The 19,872-nt window shown below is 39.3% G+C and overlaps 2 protein-coding genes across 3 annotated transcripts; both read left to right on the forward strand.

Moving 5' to 3' along the window:
• The first annotated feature begins 5,046 nt into the window (after positions 1 to 5,046).
• Positions 5,047 to 10,627, forward strand: LOC133961038 (fizzy-related protein homolog). 2 transcript variants are annotated; one of them, XM_062395969.1, is made up of 14 exons: positions 5,047 to 5,208; positions 6,000 to 6,108; positions 6,718 to 6,846; positions 7,019 to 7,082; positions 7,201 to 7,331; positions 7,516 to 7,598; positions 7,686 to 7,869; positions 7,954 to 8,019; positions 8,098 to 8,200; positions 8,423 to 8,607; positions 8,720 to 8,953; positions 9,517 to 9,621; positions 9,727 to 9,819; positions 9,909 to 10,627. In XM_062395969.1, exons 2-14 carry the CDS (start codon positions 6,016 to 6,018, stop codon positions 9,948 to 9,950), a joined length of 1,512 nt encoding a protein of 503 aa, XP_062251953.1. In that variant the 5' UTR covers positions 5,047 to 5,208; positions 6,000 to 6,015; the 3' UTR covers positions 9,951 to 10,627. The 2 variants fall into 2 exon arrangements, with proteins under 2 accessions (XP_062251953.1, XP_062251954.1); XM_062395970.1 differs by lacking the exon at positions 5,047 to 5,208 and adding an exon at positions 5,250 to 5,276.
• Positions 10,628 to 11,172: 545 nt separating this feature from the next.
• haus5 (HAUS augmin-like complex, subunit 5) lies at positions 11,173 to 18,627 on the forward strand. Its single transcript, XM_062394662.1, has 19 exons — positions 11,173 to 11,484; positions 11,600 to 11,662; positions 11,931 to 11,963; positions 12,384 to 12,408; positions 12,563 to 12,695; positions 12,866 to 13,025; positions 13,151 to 13,244; positions 13,515 to 13,606; positions 13,714 to 13,768; positions 13,858 to 13,985; positions 14,079 to 14,160; positions 14,264 to 14,418; positions 15,004 to 15,166; positions 15,614 to 15,694; positions 15,859 to 16,004; positions 16,352 to 16,448; positions 17,077 to 17,215; positions 17,393 to 17,525; positions 18,398 to 18,627. The coding sequence occupies exons 1-19, from the start codon at positions 11,387 to 11,389 to the stop codon at positions 18,498 to 18,500; spliced, it is 1,980 nt and encodes a 659-aa protein (XP_062250646.1). The 5' UTR covers positions 11,173 to 11,386; the 3' UTR covers positions 18,501 to 18,627.
• The last annotated feature ends 1,245 nt before the right edge of the window (positions 18,628 to 19,872 follow it).

The following is a 19,872-nucleotide window of genomic DNA, read 5'->3' on the forward strand; positions in this document are numbered from 1 at the left end:
GCAACACATGTTCACAGAGTGACCGGTGCCGCCGTGCTGGCTGCTTTCCTCAGCGTGTGAATCACTTTCCTGGACAGATGGACGTGCCTCACTTCTGGGACCATATGGAGAAGCTGTAGTGGAAATAACAGAGACATATTTTGTCAGTGATGTGTTGTTGTTGTTGTTGAGCTCCAGTTTTACCATTTGAGATGCAGAGCGAGCATCCAATTATATCCCAAACATAAATACCCAAAACAAAGCACAGAAGTTGTATAAACACCAGCAATGATCTGGAGTCTTTTCTAGATACCAAAGACACCTCTTCTAAACATCTGGATGAGAAAATATTATGTTGATTCCCAAATTGCCTCTCGAATACCTTGTTTCTCAAGTTTAGTCTATTCTTCCAAATCATTTAAATTGGCATCTATAGATTTTTTTCAATATTTTATATTTTCATAGACAATTACATATTTTGGCGAAGACATTTCCAGCAACCTGTTTTACGTTTTTATCTTGAGTGGCAGAATATTCTTTCATTAAAATGGTTAAAAGAGCCTTTTATCATTTAGACGGATGTTAAATGAGCTTTTTATGGGTTTTCAAAAATCACCAAGTAGTTATTTGGAGTTAAATTTATCGGTGCTATATTGAGGGCAGGTGTTGGGAGGAAACAAAAATAAAATCAGTTATGACTCACAAGATGGAACTTGATTTGAGAAGGAGGAGAAAAGAAAGACATATTGGAACTTATGCCGGGATAATCATAGAAACTTTTGGCACTTCAATACTTTTACATGTTGATTCAAGTTGATGAGGTTGTTTCTTCCCTGGTGTTTTCATCAACTTTACCACTGTATGGATGAAGAAAAAAATTGGATGAAAGAAGAGACAGAGAATGTGAGGAAGTCAGAGTGAGAGAAAGTATAAAGAGAAACAGTAAGAGAGAGATTAAGCTGCAGTAAAGTGTGGGAGTGAGGGAGACGGAGTGGGAGAGCGAGGAGAAGTAAGAGTGGAGAGGAAGAGAGAGAGAGAGAGGGAGGGAGGGAGGGAGGGAGGGAGGGGAGGGGAGGGTGGGGTGGCTGCTCATCAGGGTTAATGATGTAGAAAATCCCCCAATTAGAGCGTTTTCCTGTGTTGCAGGATGAGTTCAGAGCGGGGTCCTCTGACAGCCCCGGGGATTAGTACCCAGGCCAGGCCGGGCCGAGCTGGGCCTGAAGAGACACTAACTAACTGCTGGACAGCTTGGCACTGCTCAGTCGGGGCCAAGTCGGGGCTATGGCCACAGCCAGGGGCCAGGGTAGGCATGCGTTGAGCCAGAGTGCAGCGCACAATGAAAAGCATGGGAAAAAGAGCAGCAGCACGTCAAGTTGAAAGAGAAGTTCTGATGGAGACACAATCAAAAATGGATTCAAACATGAACCACATACAATTGTAGAGGCAATTTTTAAAAGTCAGTCTGTAACAAGTCCCGAAGCTGATACCTTCAACTCTCCACGCGCTCTTCCAACTCATAACCAGATTTTATGTGGAAATCTGTACTGTGCAGCAAGTCAATCAGTTTCTTGTTGAATAAAAATGGTGGAGAAAAATACAGTTATTAGGGGATAAAATGCAAAAGTCTGATACTCAACCTTAATATTTCTCTTAACATCACAATGAGGTGATGTTGCATTAAGCAGAACCAACCTTGAGCCTTTCAGGTACCAGAGGCATAAGGCTACACATAATCAAAACATATGCAGCGTAAAGCCTTGAGACTTGCACATTGAAATTGTCCTTGACCCTGGAACATACTGGAGTAAATGTGGCACAACATGTGGCTATTCAGCTATTCCTGCAGATTTTGGCTGAATCTATACCCTTCTTCAGCAAATGTACCTTGACTGCACTTTACTTGAGATTGAATGAAGCTTGATGACCTAAAGATTTGGCCTGATATGAGACACTTTATTCCCCCCAAAAAATTATTGTAAAAAATGCATGTTCTCCTGCACTTCTGCACCATGTATCATTTTTGCAAGCTACTCTATTCTCTGTTACTCTGAATTTTTTTTTAATAATCATGAAATCTGATGACAATAACTGACCTTAGACCAGCCCCACGACACTGAACACAATTCTGCAAGAATGTGTAGAAATTAAAGGTGCCCACAGGAATTATAGGAGAATCATAAGAGCAGAAAAGAAACTGATCAATAATGATGCAATATATAATTTCCCATATAGTCTCACTGTAAAGGTCACAGAGATGAGGATGCACGTATTTCAAGTTAAATGTAGCTAAGGAAGATTTTGAGGAAGCCCAGAACCACTGCACCGCTCTGCTCCACGGTTCCTGTGTTCATCAAGAACAACTGAGGCCGTACTGACTAATTGATTAATTGTGCAGTCTATTATTTCGCTCCTGCACCCCAGTAGATCTGAAAGGGCCAAGGCTGGAGTTAACAGTCTTATTGGAAAGACGCGTTCCTTGCAAAGGATAATAAGGGAAAACAGCGGAATTAATTGGGTTTGATTAAGAGAGCTTTTCAATGGGACACAGCTTTTTCGCATGACATAATTAGAGGTCAGTTAAAGGGGGGGCATGAGGGGGGATTTGGTCGTTGGCGCCAGTCGTATGTGGGTGTGTCTGTGTGAAGGAGACAGATAGACAGACAGACAAAGTGTGTGTGTGTGTGTGTGTGGTGGAGGGGGTGCTTCCTTCACACTTTCAGAACTATGTTGTGTGTCTGATGTGCTACATTTCTATAGGCTCGCTCAGACACACACTGAAGTTCACGGGGGGGGCCCCCTGTGCACTCCGTGTGTGATTATTATCACGACACTTGACAACATTAAAGGCACAGAGCTCAGTCTTTTGTTACAGCTACATGGTCATTAGCAGCAAAACTCGGAGACCACTCCATTGTGCAGACGAGGCTGGTGAGAGGAGAGTACATTCAGGAGTGGGTGGGGAGGGGGGTGGTTTGGGATGAGCACAACAAAAAATGTGTAAACAAACTCCAAACATTTATCACACACGCATGCACACATACAAATACACATGTACACACACACACACACACACACACAAACACACAGACACACACACACACACAGACACACACACTATCGATAATCCTGTTACAGAATAATCTAAAGAAGGAGGGCCAAGCCACCAAATCTAAAAATACAACCGAACTGTCAGGAACCAAAACCAGGCTGCACAGGTGATGAGATCATCACACAACTCATCACAAGTCTGCAGCTTTTTAACACAGCACAGTTACAATCTCACTGAATCTCACTAATCTCACTGTCCTCTGTTCTTCTAAGTTGTATGTTTATATCATGACTTTTTGTTTGTAAAATATACATTCCCAGTGTGACCATAGTGTTGGTGTGGGCTACATACATTACCACTGTGTGCAGGCTAATCTGCTTCTGAGATGGGTGGTATTTCGTCATTATTATTTTGGTACATAATATCTTTATAAATATTTAGCAGGTTACACTAAGAAGCCCTGTGTTGTGGACCAACAGGAAACAGGTCAGGGATGCAAGGGCTCATGGGATGGTGGTAAGGGTAAAAAAGTGATATAATAAAGTTGCAAACAAAGTTGACAGTGAGACAGTTGCTTTAGTTTATTTAAGCATGAAGTGGCTCTCCATGTTTAGATCCATAAAGTTTTTATCATTTCCTTTTAATTTGGCACTCATTTTTTTCCATTGGAACAACTCACAATGTCACTGTATTAATGTGTTAAAGTAGGAGATTTTTCACTGACCCATTTCCTTGCTAAAATTCATCAGCTCATGTTCATCAGCTTCTGCCCAATGAATGATTGGGCAGACCGACTGAAACTGTCCTGGATCTCCAAAGAAGAAACATATTTTAGAAATTCCAGCTGCTCATTAACACTAACCACACAAAATGGTGATCTACTGTGATTTTGTCCAACACATGGAGTGTTCTGTGTTGTCTAAGCAGTGTTTTTTATTGTGTCCCTAATTCCAAATCATTGCACCATAGTACCGCACCTGCCCAAATAAGTTATTCTTCTATTTCATAAGACATTGGTCTCTTATTTTTATTTAAATGTTTCGCTATACGTTAATATTTGCTCTTTTGCCAATTTTCAGTTCATGCTTTGTCTACTTGTATATATTGTTGTTTTATGTCCTATGCACCAACAACACTAAGTCAGTACCCTGTATGTGAATATATACTTGGCCAAGTAAAGAATTCTGATGCTGATGCTGATTCTGACTTAATGGCAAAATAAGAGTAGTTGGGAGGAATATTATTCTATCATCCCATGGATAGCAGGCATCCACCTTATCGAAGTGTCATTGAGCAAGACACTAAAATACACACTGCAGAAAACATGTTCTGTGCTAAACAATGTGGAAGGTGAATTCATCCTCTTGGTCATCATGTCATATTCTTTAACTTTTGTTTTTTGCACAGAACAAATCATAATCATCTTAATGTGCTGTTGTTGGTGGTCAGAATTCACATATATGAGTTTTATTTCAAGTCGTTAACCATAAGCCTGTAAGACAAGGGCTGGTAAATATAAGTTCGTCTGTACACGAGGCTTAAAGTTTGTTCAGTCTACAAATCAACGTGCCTTGAGAGTTTAAGAATGGAACTACTACGCCCCCTATGTTTGAAACTCTGCCACGACACTTCAGTTTCTAGGAAAAAATTAAAAGCACTGAGGAATCCTGAATAAAAAACACAGCATGAAACACACCATGACACACAGAACACAGCCTCCATTTACAGTCATCAATATTAGTCTACTAAGTATCCTTGACGCCTTATGATTAATAGAAGCCTCATAAATATATATTTGATTTGATTTTTAATCCCATTTCAGACATTACATGTCATTTTTCATTGATCTTTTTGTTAGTATCCAAGTTTTCGAGTTGTTAATTGTGTGTTTCTATATATGACACTAATGAATTGCCATTATACTGGAAAACGTACACTGATAACAAAAAAAGTTGTTCTTCCGTGTTTTGATTCATGACGTAACCGTTACGTCACCGGATAGAGGGGTGTGTTTGAAACATCCCATGATGCACCTCTTCACGTCATCAATAAACAGAAGTAAACACAAACCTTCCTCTGACAGTGAATTACTTGTATTATTATCAGTTGTTGCTCTGATCCATCACATCTCAGTCCTGTGTCGGTGTCCGGTCTGTGGGCGGTGCTGCGCGGCGGCTCTGGTACGTTCCCTGCTGCAAAGTGAACACGACCACTTGCTAAGTTAGCAGCTAGCCAAATTAGCCGTGAGGTAAGTTTGCTAAAGCTAGTTAGCCGAGGAGTTTTAAATCGAAGCATGACTGAAGATAGAAATGTGAACACAGTCCTTCTCACGACATTATCGAGCTTTAAATTCGAACTGGTTCAAAGTCACTGGTTGATTTAGTGATTCTGCTCTTTAGAAACGTTTTAGTGAAATATTAAGTCATACAGACTTCAGTTTCTAATGTTAAGCTTCCTATGAGGGTTTAATGGTTTAATGAAGCGTTATTATCAAGTTAAATCTCAAATAGATGTCTTCAAAATATCCTAATGTCTTTATTTCATGTTGGATTGTAAGTCCACAAATATTGGTTTAACAGATTGAAATCAGGATACTGCTAAATCATTTAGATTCCTTTTGTAATTCTTCAATATAAGATACTAGGGGTGGGCGATAAGGTCGATATTTATATCAAGTTAAAAATAATCATGCCAGTTGATATCGATAATAATCACGATAAAAGTCATATTATTATTTCTTTTAAGCTTAAAGACTGATTTGAACAGAACAGAATAACAAACACCAAAACGAATCTGACTTCAATCAATTATGTGTTAAACCTTCTCACTATTCTTGCATGACTCATAAGTATTATACTGTATATAAGTTTATTTATATAAGTCAGTCGATAGAGAAAAGGTCAAAGATCCGAGAGTAGTAACACTGATCCAGACCCATTTGTGAATGTGTTTTCATTCTTGTATTTGCCAGGATTCCTTCCCATTCTATGGCTGTAGGATCAGTGTCGAGGATGGATCCAGAATATGAACATCGCCTCTTCCGCCAAATTAACATTCAAAATGACAACTTGAGTCCTGCTGTAAGTCCAATATTTATTTTCTTTGCTCTTTCCATTTCTTGTGGCCATTAATCGTCCACAATGTTTCACACCTACACCAAACCTTTGTCAGTGTTGTGTTGGATAATAATCAGTATTGAACATAACTTTGAGGCACTAAAGGTGACGTGAGGATGTTTCAAAAGATATTTCCATGAATAGATCACGATTTGCGGGTAACTTCATACAATCTGCAGTATAACAAAACAACTAAATCAATATTTTTTCCTTTGAAACATTATCAGTTGTCTTTGTAACACTCTGCGCTTTTTCAAGGTAGATAGCAGTTAAATTGTTTCAAGCATCTTGCAGAACTGGCTTCAGTTGTTCTGTGTTTTTAGGCGCTCAGTCAATGTCTTCTGTCTCAAGATTCTGTCTGGGCCATAACATCTGTTGCAGGACCCCTTTTTGTCTCGAAGATATTTGTATGTAGGGCTGATCAGAGGCCTCTGATGACACTGTCTGATGGATGAAAATCAGATCATCATAAGTGCCTAACACCTTTACACTGAACAGTATATTAGAACTTTTAAAAAATTGACCAATCTTAAAGACGTAAAAAAACTTTATGATAATGTGTTTGTTTTGCAGAAATCGACACGCGGTCTCCACCGTCGGACACCCACTGGTTCCCCATTATCCTCGCCCAGTAAGCTTGGAGACAGGTTTATACCCACCAGAGCAGGGGCCAACTGGAATATCAACTTCCACAGGATAAATGTAAGAACATATTGTGGGGGAAGTTATTGGGCTCTGTGTCTGGACTTTTGTCAAGGAACATTTTTTTCATGTATATTACACAATTCAAAATAGTAACAGTGTGTCTGGGTGAAGTTGATACTTGGATGTTATGTCTACCTCAAATCAATGACATCAATGGCTTTTTAATTAGGAAAACGAAAAGTCACCAATTCAGAGCAGAAAATCTAAAGATGCCACTACTGATAACGTCAAAGGTAAACATTTTAAAGGTTATTTTGGAAATTCTGTTAGTTTCCTATATACAGCTAAGATTGTGGTATTATATTTGTTTATAGACTATAAATTAATCTCATTATATTTTTGTGCGTGCAGCAGATGGGCTGGCCTATTCTGCTTTGCTGAAGAATGAGCTGCTGGGAGCAGGAATAGAAAGAATCCAGGACCCGCAGACGGAGGACAGACGTCTGCAGCCATCCACCCCTGAAACGAGGAGTCTCTTCACTGTATGAACCTCTCATCTCACACCACTTACTGTATTTACTGAATTATGTGGCACATTTATCACATCCGAACAGACACAAATGGAATATGCTCTTGGAGTCCTAAACAGGAGCAAAACTACAAAATCATAGAGTAGAACAATGAAGCTGGTAGAAAATATAATGTCTGCCTTTGTATTCTTTACAGTATTCACTCAACACAGAAACAAAGTCTCTTGACAATGGCACAAACATCTCGCCATACTCCTTATCACCTGTCAGCAACAAAAGGTAATGGTTTTTGTGGATTGCATTGTAAAGAGAAACACATACATTTAAGCATCAGGATTTCATCTTGTCCAACATTTTCCGCTTCAGTCAAAAATTGTTACGTTCGCCGAGGAAGCCAACACGCAAGTTCTCAAAGATCCCCTTTAAGGTGCTCGATGCTCCAGAGCTGCAGGATGACTTCTATCTCAACTTAGTGGACTGGTCCTCCCTCAACGTCCTCAGTGTCGGGCTGGGCACATGTGTTTACCTGTGGAGTGCCTGTACCAGCCAGGTAATACACTTAAAAAAACGTATTTGTATTTTTTAGAAGAATTCATTATTTTGCTGTACAATAGTTAATCTGGCTTTTCCGCAGGTAACGAGGTTGTGTGATCTGTCAGTGGAGGGAGACTCGGTCACATCAGTTGGCTGGTCTGAAAGGGTAAATACACAGCTGACTGCCATCAGACCGTTTGGTAAAAATTGTTTTTGTTTGTCAAATGATTCTTTCTGTTTTTAGGGTAACTTGGTCGCAGTGGGAACTCACAAAGGATATGTTCAGATCTGGGACGCAGGCGCTGGGAAGAAACTCTTTGCCTTGGAAGGACACACAGCCAGAGTTGGTAGGAACAGTTTCTGTGTTTACAGACACAACGTGAGGATCATGCCTCAAAAGGAATCTTAAAGACACAATACAAACCAATTATTTGAAATAAAAAAGCAGTAGGTCAAATAAATACCTGATATTCTTCATAATTGATAGATGTCTTTTGAAAATAAGGTTTTTAGTCTTATTTTGAAAGTGTGTTCAAAGTAGTATAAAGGACATTTTTCTGTCTCTAAAGGAGCTTTAGCGTGGAATGCAGACCAGTTGTCCTCAGGAAGCCGTGATCGTATGATCCTTCAAAGAGACATACGGACGCCTCCACTGCAGTCAGAGAGGCGGCTGCAGGGACACAGACAGGAAGTGTGTGGGTTAAAGTGGAGCACTGACCATCAGCTGCTCGCTTCTGGTGGAAATGACAACAAGGTGCAGTTGATATATTTATATATATTGATAATCCTGTCTCTGTCTTTATTTATCTGTTTTATAAATGAGTTACTCATTAATAAAGGTTTGATTTGTCATTCTGTCACGTCAGCTGCTGGTGTGGAACCACTCCTCGCTGAGCCCAGTGCAGACCTACATGGATCACCTGGCCGCAGTTAAAGCCATCGCCTGGTCCCCCCATCAGCACGGCCTGCTGGCGTCTGGAGGCGGCACTGCCGACCGCTGCATCCGATTTTGGAACACTCTGACATCGCAGCCGCTGCAATGTATGGACACAGGCTCACAGGTCTGCAACCTGGCCTGGTCCAAGCATGCTAATGAGCTGGTGAGTGACTCTAGATACACACTGGACACATTTGTAGTACAGCAAATAAGGACAATACTTATGCAATTGATTATTTTGTCTTTGTCTATTTCTATTTGTGCCTGATTCATTTGAATTTGTAAAGATCTTTTACATTGATATCAGTCTTTTTACTTACACTGCTTAATTTTAGATTACAACTCTTTATAAACTCTTAAAGTCACCATCACTGTTACTTTGGATATCAAGGCACATTTATATTAACACATGAAACAATTAGAGGGCGTGTTGTATCGCCAATTACATCTTTATTCTTTTGCCTCCTTAACCGAGGATCTTAAACCTCAATGGTGTTCTTCGTATAAGGTTGTGATACTGTGAACTCTTTGCTCTGGGGGAAGCATGCCCTTTCACTTTCACACAGTGTAGGATGCATTGTTGAGAACAACTGTCTGTACACAATAGGGGTCGTTTGCAGTAATTCAATAGTTTCTAACTGAATGGGGTTATGTTTAACAGATATCATTTTACACACAGCACAGTTTTCACAGAACCATGGATTATAATTATGTATCTCTTTTCAGGTGAGCACCCATGGCTATTCTCAGAACCAGATCTTGGTGTGGAAATATCCGGCTCTCACTCAGGTGGCCAAGCTCACAGGACACTCGTACAGAGTCCTCTACCTGGTCAGTATATGTATGAGATTTCAGTGCTGGTCACATTAATTCTAAAAACCAGCCATCTTTGCCAGAAAATCTGGCAGCAGCCTCATAAATGTTTTATGTTTTCAGGCGATGTCCCCGGATGGCGAGGCGATAGTGACAGGAGCTGGAGATGAGACCCTACGCTTCTGGAATGTTTTCAACAAAACAAGGTCAACGAAGGTGAGACAGCACTTTGTGTTGGAATAATATTCAGTACTCTCCGTAAATCTGAAAAATAATTATCTGAGTTTCTGTTTCTTTTGTTTCAGGAATCTGTATCAGTTTTAAATCTCTTCACCAGGATACGGTAACTTCAAACCGCTGTTTAGAAATTCAACTTTGAGTGGATCACAGCGTCATCAATGGACTATTCATAAACATGGTGCTAAGGACAGACATTACAATCTGAGGCATCTTGGGACATTTTTCACCGAGGAAAAGGCAGCAGGAACAACTGAGATATATATTTTTGACACTAACATTTGTTTGGGAAATTCTTTTTGACACGTATGCTCTCACTGTGATTGTTATTTTTCTTTACTTTTTAAAAATATGGGTTATTTTCCATTTTGTATTTTTTGTAACAAATAATCATGGGCCTTAAAAATGTTGTGATAATGTTTTCAGTACTTCGGACTTTAAATGTGGGGAGAGCATTTTTAGGTTTTGTTTAACTCAGGTTTAATTTATTTAATGCACTTGTTATATGGTCAACATTCAGTGTATGAATCATCTGTATTGGAGAAATTAGATTCAATGGAGAAAAATAGGACTTAAACATACAAACTAAACAGAATCACCTACTAAGCCTTCTACAGTGTGTGCACCATGTTTACCGTGATCCTGCGACTACTAAGCTTGAAAAGTAGTTAGTTGAAATTATGCAGTTTCCTCTTGTGTTTTGAAAGTCTAATGCTGTGCATTGAGACGTACACTACACGATTGATTCTTTGTAGTTAAGGACAAAATAAAACAAGGTGTGACTTTGTGTTTAGTTCCTTTTTTTCCATCTATTTTTTCAAACTTGATCTAATTTAGTTGCAATTATATTGTTAGATTATGTTTTATAGTGGTTAACAACTATAATTTTGTAGCCGGAATACAAATGCAGCTCATTTACATAATATGAAATCATGCTTTACTGTTTTCACGATAAATTTCAGATATTATTTATACAGTAATGTTAAAAAAAATTCAGTTGAGGTCTTATTTTTCTTGAACCATTTTACCTATACCAATGAGGGCAGACTGAAAAGGACATAAACAAAATCTCTATAATGTGAGAGAGTCGAACAGAAGTACAGCCGCCATCATAATGTGGTAAAGTTAAATAACTACACCTGAAGCAGCTTCAACAATTGTATGTTGAAAAGTACATAACTTTTGGTTCGTGTCTAAACTGTTCTGGGTTCAGCTCTATAAATAGCCAATGGTTAAGTTTGGAGTCAGAATGGAACTGCTCATCAACAACAATCGACAATAACCAACTTCCACCAGCGGCGGCGCTGTGTCCGCGGATATGACCATTCGTCACCGGAAATAAGGTCAACCGGCGGGAAGTTGAAAGTTTGATTATTTCAGAAAATATATAACCAATAACCGGGTGAAAGTAAGTTTATTAACTGAGAGACATGTTTTATTTAAGGGCAGCGACAGACAAAGGATTGTGATTAACAACGTTACACCAGGTATCAGTGGCTCGGTGAGACTAACTGAGATTAGCCGCAGCAGCTAGCTTGTTGTTGTGATGGCGGACAGGAGTCTCGTCCAGGAGCTGAGGCGATGGGCGACAGAAGAGTTCAACCTGCCCCCGGACAGTCTGCCAAATGACAGCTACTTCAAAACGTGTGTATCCACCTGTCTCCTGATCTCCCACTGTACCTGATACTGAAGAGCACAGGTCGTTACAGGCAACATCTGCCTTCCAGAGTTGAACTAACGCTGGTCATTTGTTTTCTAGGCTCTGTGTTGGGACAGGGAAGTCAATATGGAAATATGCCATCGAACACGTCTTCCATCAGAGGTCAGTCTGAGCACTTTCCGGTTCTTTATCCTATGGATCATTTATTTATGGTTAGAGTACTGTTGATTTATTGTATCCCTTCTCATAATCTCTCTCTCTCTCTCTCTCTCTCTCTCTCTCTCTCTCTCTCTTTCTATATATATATATATATATATATATATATATATATATATATAGCATCTGATAAATATCTTAGTCCCTAAAATAAATTGAATATCATCCTTATTTACACTTGATTGTAGCTTATTGCCTGTTTCTGCTTTTCCAGGAACGTGAGGATCATGCGTGGGAATCTGCAGTGGTATCCTTTCAGATTCAAACCGTCCACAGTCAGTATAATGTCCATGTTACCCAGATCCAGACTGGTAATTTCACCTGGATGATACATCTGTCAATATTAACTCATACTAGATATATTGTATTGGCTTGTGTTTCAGCCGATAAGTGACAAGAAAGGGAAGTACAGCACCGTTTTAAAACAGTGTCACAATTCTGTAGTTTGTATAGCACTGATATATATTTTATCTGTAAAACAGCCTTTTTCCCAGACATTTTTAGAAAACCTGACTTAAGGGCACACAAAAAAAACATTTTCAAGCTTGTATCTGTACGCTATAATGAAAACTTCAAACGTTCAGTTACGCTGAATTTCCCCACGCAGCTGGGACCACTGTCTGTTTAGCGGTTGTCTAGTAAATTCCTTGACATTTTGATTTTCAAGGTACAAAGTACTCCAGGACAAAGAGGTAGGCCACAACTTGTTTTCTTTCCCTGTTCATTTCTCACCAGTAGTCACACTCTGAATGATACACTATGTGGATATTTTGAATTGCTGTATTAAAACCATTAGTTAAATGATATGTGCTTTAACCTACTGGTGGTTTTTTTTTGCATGTGCAGCTAAAGCAGACTGAGGGCCAGAGTGAGGCTGCAAAGCAGAGAGAGCTTCAGAGGAAGATCGAGCAGATGAAGGCTGAGATCAGTCACCTGGACTCACAGATCAGTGGAACCGAGGAACAGCTGGCCACACAAGGTTAGTCCATTACATGCTGTGGAAGTGGGTCATATTTTTTGACAGTATTTAAATAAGGTTATATGCTTTAAATACATTGGGTGCATGTAAAATATAAATATTTATCTATTTCACAAATGTAAAATAAAGTGACTTTGCATTAGACTGTTAATTCTGTCATTGTTCAACAGAACAATCTATCAGTCGTACCTGGTCCCAGGTGGAGGATAGTCGGCGCAGAGAGCTGCTCCTCCAGGCCTTCAGGCAGCGCTGTGTCCTGGGCTGCAATGTGCTGTCTGATGATACACAAAAGATCAGTGTGCACTGTCAGGCACTGGAACAGATGGCCAGGTGAGGCAGGGAAAATTAAAGTTGAAGCCATATGGAAATTACTAAATTGATCTGATGTACAAATGCATGTAAATCAGATAGTAGTTCATATTCAATAAAAAAATCATCTGCATTGTATGTTGTAGGAAAGCAGAGATTGAGGTTCTGTTTGATAAGTCTTCAAGTAGCAGTGATGGTGACAACCTCAACTCCAAATCCACCTCGGAAGCGCAAGTCATGGTGAGAGCTGCCTAAATTTGTTCTGTATTTTACTGAGTAGAGTTTAAAGTGAAGTTTATCTAACAGGTGCCGTGTTAAAATAAATAGTATGTGTGGACATTAGAGACAAATCAGAATGGCAAAAAATGACTGCTGGTCTTTTCACTTTAGATACTTAGAAAAGAAGAGATGGTCAAGACAAACATTTGAGTCATCTGATTGCAATGTCTGTACTATATCAGCTGCTGATAGAAGGAAATTATCATAATTCATTTTATTTTCTTCTGTCAGCGTGAAGTCAGAGAGCTGTGCGACGACAGGGTCCACTTCTATCAGTCTTTACAAGAGAGTGAACTGAAAACGGGGCACTCAGCAGCCAAACAGTAAGGACTACAGTGGATAACAGTTTTCGAGAAGTCAAGTACTGTTGCTTTTACAATATGTTCAACTTTTTTTAAAATTAATAGCTTATTTACTCTTTCCATCTCAGTATGACCCGTGAACAGAGGACTGCCATGTTTCAGTACTGGTTGAGTGCTGTGGAGGTTGGTGTGATTTTCCCCTTACATTATTTGGTATTTATGTCTTTAATTTTCAGTTTGAGTGACCATGTTGTTTCTTGTTTTTGCATCAGAACGTGTTGGGTGGTTACCCTCCAAACCATGTTCTGTCAGCATTACAATATTTGGCTTCCAGAGAACAGAAGGAACTGGAGGACAAACTGGCTTCTCTGAATGTGACTCGGGATGTGACAGCTCTGCGGTAAGAAACCCCACCATATTAATGACATGTTTTCAGATTATTTAATAAAAAATTGTTTTTGCTACAGTACCTTTTTTGGCCTGTTTATTACAGGTTCCGCTATGACAGCAATCACCTGCTGGACTTGTCAGCAGAAGAGGATAATGAGTTGCCCCCGGTCAAGACCCTCTTACAGGTTTTTAACTTAAACACTAGCATACAATTAATATTCAGAAAGTTCAGACTAAAACAACACATGCTCATGTGTTTTTGTAATATATTTTTCTGTGCTTTTCCAGGATGCTTGGGAGGATGTCGAGCAAAGTTTGGTGGAACTGGCCCAGACTCGCTCCAGAGTCCAGCAGCTCAAAAATCAACTGCAGGCCCGCAAGAAGGAGGCTGAGCTGGAAGTGTCTTGCATTGCTGATGAACTCAACAATGACACTTTGGCGATGTGAGTCCACTCAATGTCGTTTATTGACCAGGTCATACAATCCAGAAGGGGGTATATTCAAAGATTAAAAATCACTTGAAACATTTTCTATTCTGTTCTAGTCCATTAGTAATGGTCAATCAAACACCTTTGACAAGAAATATGACAACACATCAGCCCATAATATCATAGGTAACTTAATATTGACTTTTAGGTTACTGAACTCTACATGACCCAAGGCGCTGCTAGATTAGTAATAATCTATCACTAAGAGGTTAAAATGACGAACTTAACATGGCATCTACTGGGCCTGAAATCTGACTTGGACGTCGGGCCCAGCTTTCTATCTTTCCCCAAAACTGCTGCCTCCCTCTAAAGACACCGGGACAGGTGGATTTTGGATTTTAGCCCACTATAGCAGCTGGAGTTTTCTTTCAAATAAATGTATAGTTGAGGGTAAAATATCCTCATAACTCTCCTTAAAGTGTAACCTATTCTCATTATTTGTTTTTCCTCTGTTTAAAAAAAATTCCTGGAATTATCTGTGTTTCCATTTGCAAGAATAACCCAAATTAAAGATTGATTTGATCTCTGTGTTGTTGTCAGGTCCGTTGTAGAGCTGGAACTCCAGGGTGTGATGAAGGCAGCAGCCAGAGATCACATCAGAGATCGCTGTGTGCAACTGGACCAACACGCTAGAAGCCGCCAGGAGGCTCTCAGAAACCTCCGCAGCCAGTGGCAAAGCATTCTGGACTTCAGACAGCTGGTGGTGAGTCACAATTGACAGTATAAGACTTGTCATTTGGCTTTTTAACGTCACTATTGAATCAAGCATTTTGTTGAGTATAAAAAATGATAACTGTAACAGAGTAACTCTTACAGTGAGCTATAATTAGTTTTACTTAAGCAAAGGATGTGAGTACTTCCTCCTGCACTTCTGGTAACATGGAAACAAACATGGTCAATCGATAACGCTTCTGTTTTCATTCCTTTTAAGGGTCATTATAACTCATGATAATTGTGAAATACCAGATAGCGCGTTACTGTGATATTTTTTGAGACGGTTATCATGCTATAAAAATCTCAGTCTGTAAGAACTCTATTGTGATGAGAGGTGCATCTTGATTAACCAGATTCGTATCAACTTGAAATGCAGAGCTGTAAAAATGTGTGAAACCTAAATCATCGGTGTTGTTGTTGGGTTCTGTCTCTGCAGGTTCTCAGACAGGAGGAGATCAGAAGTCTGATTAAAGGGAACTCCACGGCCAAGACAGAGTTCATCCACCTGCACAGAGAGGTGAGGATGTTCTACATCTGTGACAACTAAGTACAGATTGTTCATAGAATTTGTTCAATGCTGCGATGAAAGAAATGATTTGGTCTCTTTTGCTTTAAAAACTTGTCACGAAGAATGAAATTTCTGGATATTTTTTGAGACGTCTATCCCTCTGTTATGTTCAGTTACAGGATTTCCTCCAGAATAAGCTGGTGCCACAGTTTGATGACGTCACTGCTGCAGCCAACAGCCTAAGGAACTCTATTTCAAAAGATGCCAGACAGTTTGGAATGGTTTCCCTCTTTGCTCTGGACCGCAGGACTGTTGAAGGGTAAGAGAAAGCGGTCTGCTACTGAAATGGCTAAACTTCATTCAGATCTGCACATAAACAATTACATTTTATTTTCATTGCACAAAAAGTTTCCTAAACTAATACAAAAACTGAGGAAATCAGTAGTACTTTGATTTGGTTTTAAATTACAAATTCATGGACGGAGGCGGAGGAGAGAAGCAGAGCAAAAACATCTGTCAGTAAAATACCTTATTTCATCAGTGGTAAGCACATGGTTCCACCTGCAGTCGTCTAAAGCATTTGACTTTAGAGTAGAGTGCACAAGAAAAGTTATTTTTCATCAAGTGCTGACAACTGTGGAAGAAAAATAGATCTCCCTGTTTCAGAATGCAGAGAATCCCTGCATCATCCCTGTCCATCCATCGCCTGCAGTCCTCATCCTTCAGTAGCATGTGTCAGAGCCTGGCCTTCCCACTGTACAAGGTGAGTGTTGACGTATAAAATATCAGCAAGGTCTCCTTAAGACTGAACAACATTTATACTAAATGAAATAAAACAGAAAAATACCACTTCTATTAGTATTGTTCTAATAATGTCCCCCAACACAATACATGCAGTCTCAGTTTTTCTTTTGAAAGGAAGTGTGTCTGTGGTTATTGCTACTTATGGCTCTGTTGAACAGCTCCCCCATCCATTAGTTGTGACATTAAACCATTCAGTTTTATAGATTGAATGTTGTACTCGTTCTTATTTTACATCTTTGGAATCAGCTCATCATTATAGAACTTATGGCTCAGTTACTTGTATCTTTTGGATCCAGTGTCACTATCATTCCTCAAATTCTAACAGTGTAACAAAACACTTGAACTCAGCATTTTACTTTCCATCTTAATTAAATTTTGCTGCATAACTTTGCATTTAATGTTTGGTAGTGGAAACCTGTTTACTCTAGGCCACTCTGACTTTGCTTCTAGAGAGCGTCCTCTAGTTTACCAAACAATTGTATACGTTTTGATTTGATCTAATGTATATTTTATTTGTAATGGAATTCACTGTAACTTGCTTTCTTGTTCTTTGACCCAGACTAATGTATCTCCTTCTTGCCCTTTAGGCTCCAGAGGATTTGTGTTCACACGCTCGCTCTCAGCAGCTTGAGTTACGTTTCCTCCGTCAGTTATTGCAACTTCACTCTGCTACTCTTCAGAAAATACAGAAGGAAACAGAAATGTTGCATGCATCTGATCAAAAAGGTAATCAGAGGAACTTATCTACAGAGCATATTTTTCTGTTATACCCAAGTGCCGTTTTTGTTTGCATGTCTACAACTTGATGATGAATTTATGTCAACTTAGCAAAAAGAAGGTTTAGGAGCTGTGATCCATTTTAGTAACAACAAATCTGCTGTCTGTCCCCATTGTGTCTCTCAGCCTTGCTGTCCAGAGTTGTACAGGAGGATCAGAAGCTTCTGAAGAGTCTGGTACCAAGAGTCCGAGGCCTCACCCAACGTTGTGCACAGGGGATAGCCTATGGAGACCAAGTCAAAACAGCCATCTCATACTGGTGAGGCACATTTCTGAAGGAGATACCAATGGATCCATCGCATTTAGCATTGTTATGGCAGTCAGAAATGTCTGGAGAGGAGAATTCAACTGGGGTCTATTGTCATAGTTTCACCATTGTTTATGTGCCCAACAAGCAGCTTTCATAAGATCATATTCTGACAGAGGCAATGTTATGCAGGCAAGATTTGTGGTGAGTAATTTAACAGCTAAGAAGCTCAAACCACATTCAGGAGAATTTGAAGGAGCCTTGTTGCTGCTGGACAGCTGCTAGAACCGGAAAAAGTAAAATTGTGCAATTTGTCCAAACCCTACTATTTTCCGACTGGAATTTGGTGTGATATTACATTACATTACATTACATGTCATTAAAGATCATTAAAAGTAAGTGAACATATTCATTGAGCTGTTTACTGTGGAACCAGCCGTTGTGTCCGACAACCTACAAGACAAAATCACGTTGAAACAATGAGCTCATTGGTATTTCACTGAAATTATACTTTGATTATATATTAATGTATGGTTGCATTGTCTAACAAAATTTTGTTCAGTGCTGCTATTTTGTACCATACAACCAACTTCAATTTTGATGGTGTAACAATGGAACTCAGTACATTGAATTCAGCTTCCTTTTTTATCATGTGATTTTGTATTTATTTGGCATATTTCAACATTAAAATGCTCTTATTAAAATGTGTTGAGTAAAATGACCAAATAAAAGAAAATTACACCTTGACTTATGAATTGTTAAAAAAATTAAACTTAAGCGATAACTTCTTTTTATTTTAGTGTTTTTTTTTTTTTTACTTTTACTTACGAATCTATGGTCTAGCTCTCTGCTTAACTCTCTCTGTTTTGTGTGTTTTATACAAGGTGGGATCAACCAGTCCAGCATGTCCTCCCTGAAGCCAGTAAAGGAGGAATGACTTTTAAACAGTGGCTTCAAAGATGGAAAATAGCTGCCAATGCCTCCTAAAGGACACCTCATCGTAAATATAAAGGAGGTCCCTATAAGCACCTCTCAGATCCATAGGTCATGTCTAATCAGTTTGATTAGGTATTAATGTGTTATGTTGTGTTCACCATTAAAATATAATATCAACTAAGTCTGGTCTTTTCTTGTGGTGGCGCCCTGGGTCAAACTCATTGTAAGAACCTCGTTATTTTAGTTTATACTGTTCTCAAGTAGAACATGGTCCCAAATGAAGTTTGTGTTTAGTCAAATCACCACAGACTAAGTAATACTAGGTATTATTGCAGCATGGGAGGTTTGGTTGGACAGGACTTACTGGAAGTTTGGGAGATGGGGTGGGGGGAGAACTGAGCAGCATATTTTGGTGCACCTTGACAGAAAATTAGTTAATTAATCACAAAAATGTGAAACATTTTCTGCCCTATAGCTTCTCAAATATAATAATTTTCTGCTTTTCTTCGTCTCAAACTGTAGTTTCCACTCGAGATGTCCCAGGTTGTGGACGCTTGGTCGGACAAGACATGAGATGATCCTACACGGTGCTGTAGGATGTTGTGACAACAATCACTGATTTACTAAATCAATCGCAGCCCTAAGCAGTAATGGTTGTCTATAATCCTAGTTTTCTATCCTCTTTATGCTCCCTCCTCTTTACCATATGAAAGTCAGTTACTAACAAATATAAATCCAAGACTTTGCCCCTGTCTTTCTTGAAATGTTTGACTTGTACGGTGGTGTTATACCCCCTATATACGCACTTCGATCCCTCTGTCAACCCAGCATGTACCAGAAATACATGTAGTAAAGGCATCCCTGAAAACCATAGAGATATCATGTGATCGGTTTCTGTCGGTGAATCGCAGTCAGAGCAGTTTTTAAATGGAGCTGCGTTGTTGGCACCAAAAGTATTTCTAATAGACTGCAGCGAAGAGGAATCATGAACACCTGCTTTAAACTGTCAGAGGTCACACGGTGTTTGGGGGGGAAATGGCATCTATGGGTTTTAACACTGAGTCTAAACTGTAAGTCAGTAAGGTAATGTGTATTCCCAGGAAGAAATGCCCTGTTTGTGTACAATTTTATTGGACAGTCATTTCCTAGAGATAGGGAACAAGATGGAATGGAGAGTTACAATAAACCACAATAACCAGGGATTTCTTCAAATAAATAACTGAACTTAAGACTTATTACTTTTATATATTGTATCTGTTGGTTTAACCCTTTTGTATATATCTTTGTTTTATATGAAGCATAGTTGCATGGCAAATACAAATAATATAACATTTAGGCTATACATTAAACAGAGCACACAATGTAGACAGTTAGAGAACTTATATAGACAAGAAAAATATGAAATGAGATTTAATTTAAATAC

This window comes from Platichthys flesus, chromosome 9 (assembly GCF_949316205.1).
Source record: "Platichthys flesus chromosome 9, fPlaFle2.1, whole genome shotgun sequence".
Lineage (NCBI taxonomy): Eukaryota > Metazoa > Chordata > Actinopteri > Pleuronectiformes > Pleuronectidae > Platichthys > Platichthys flesus.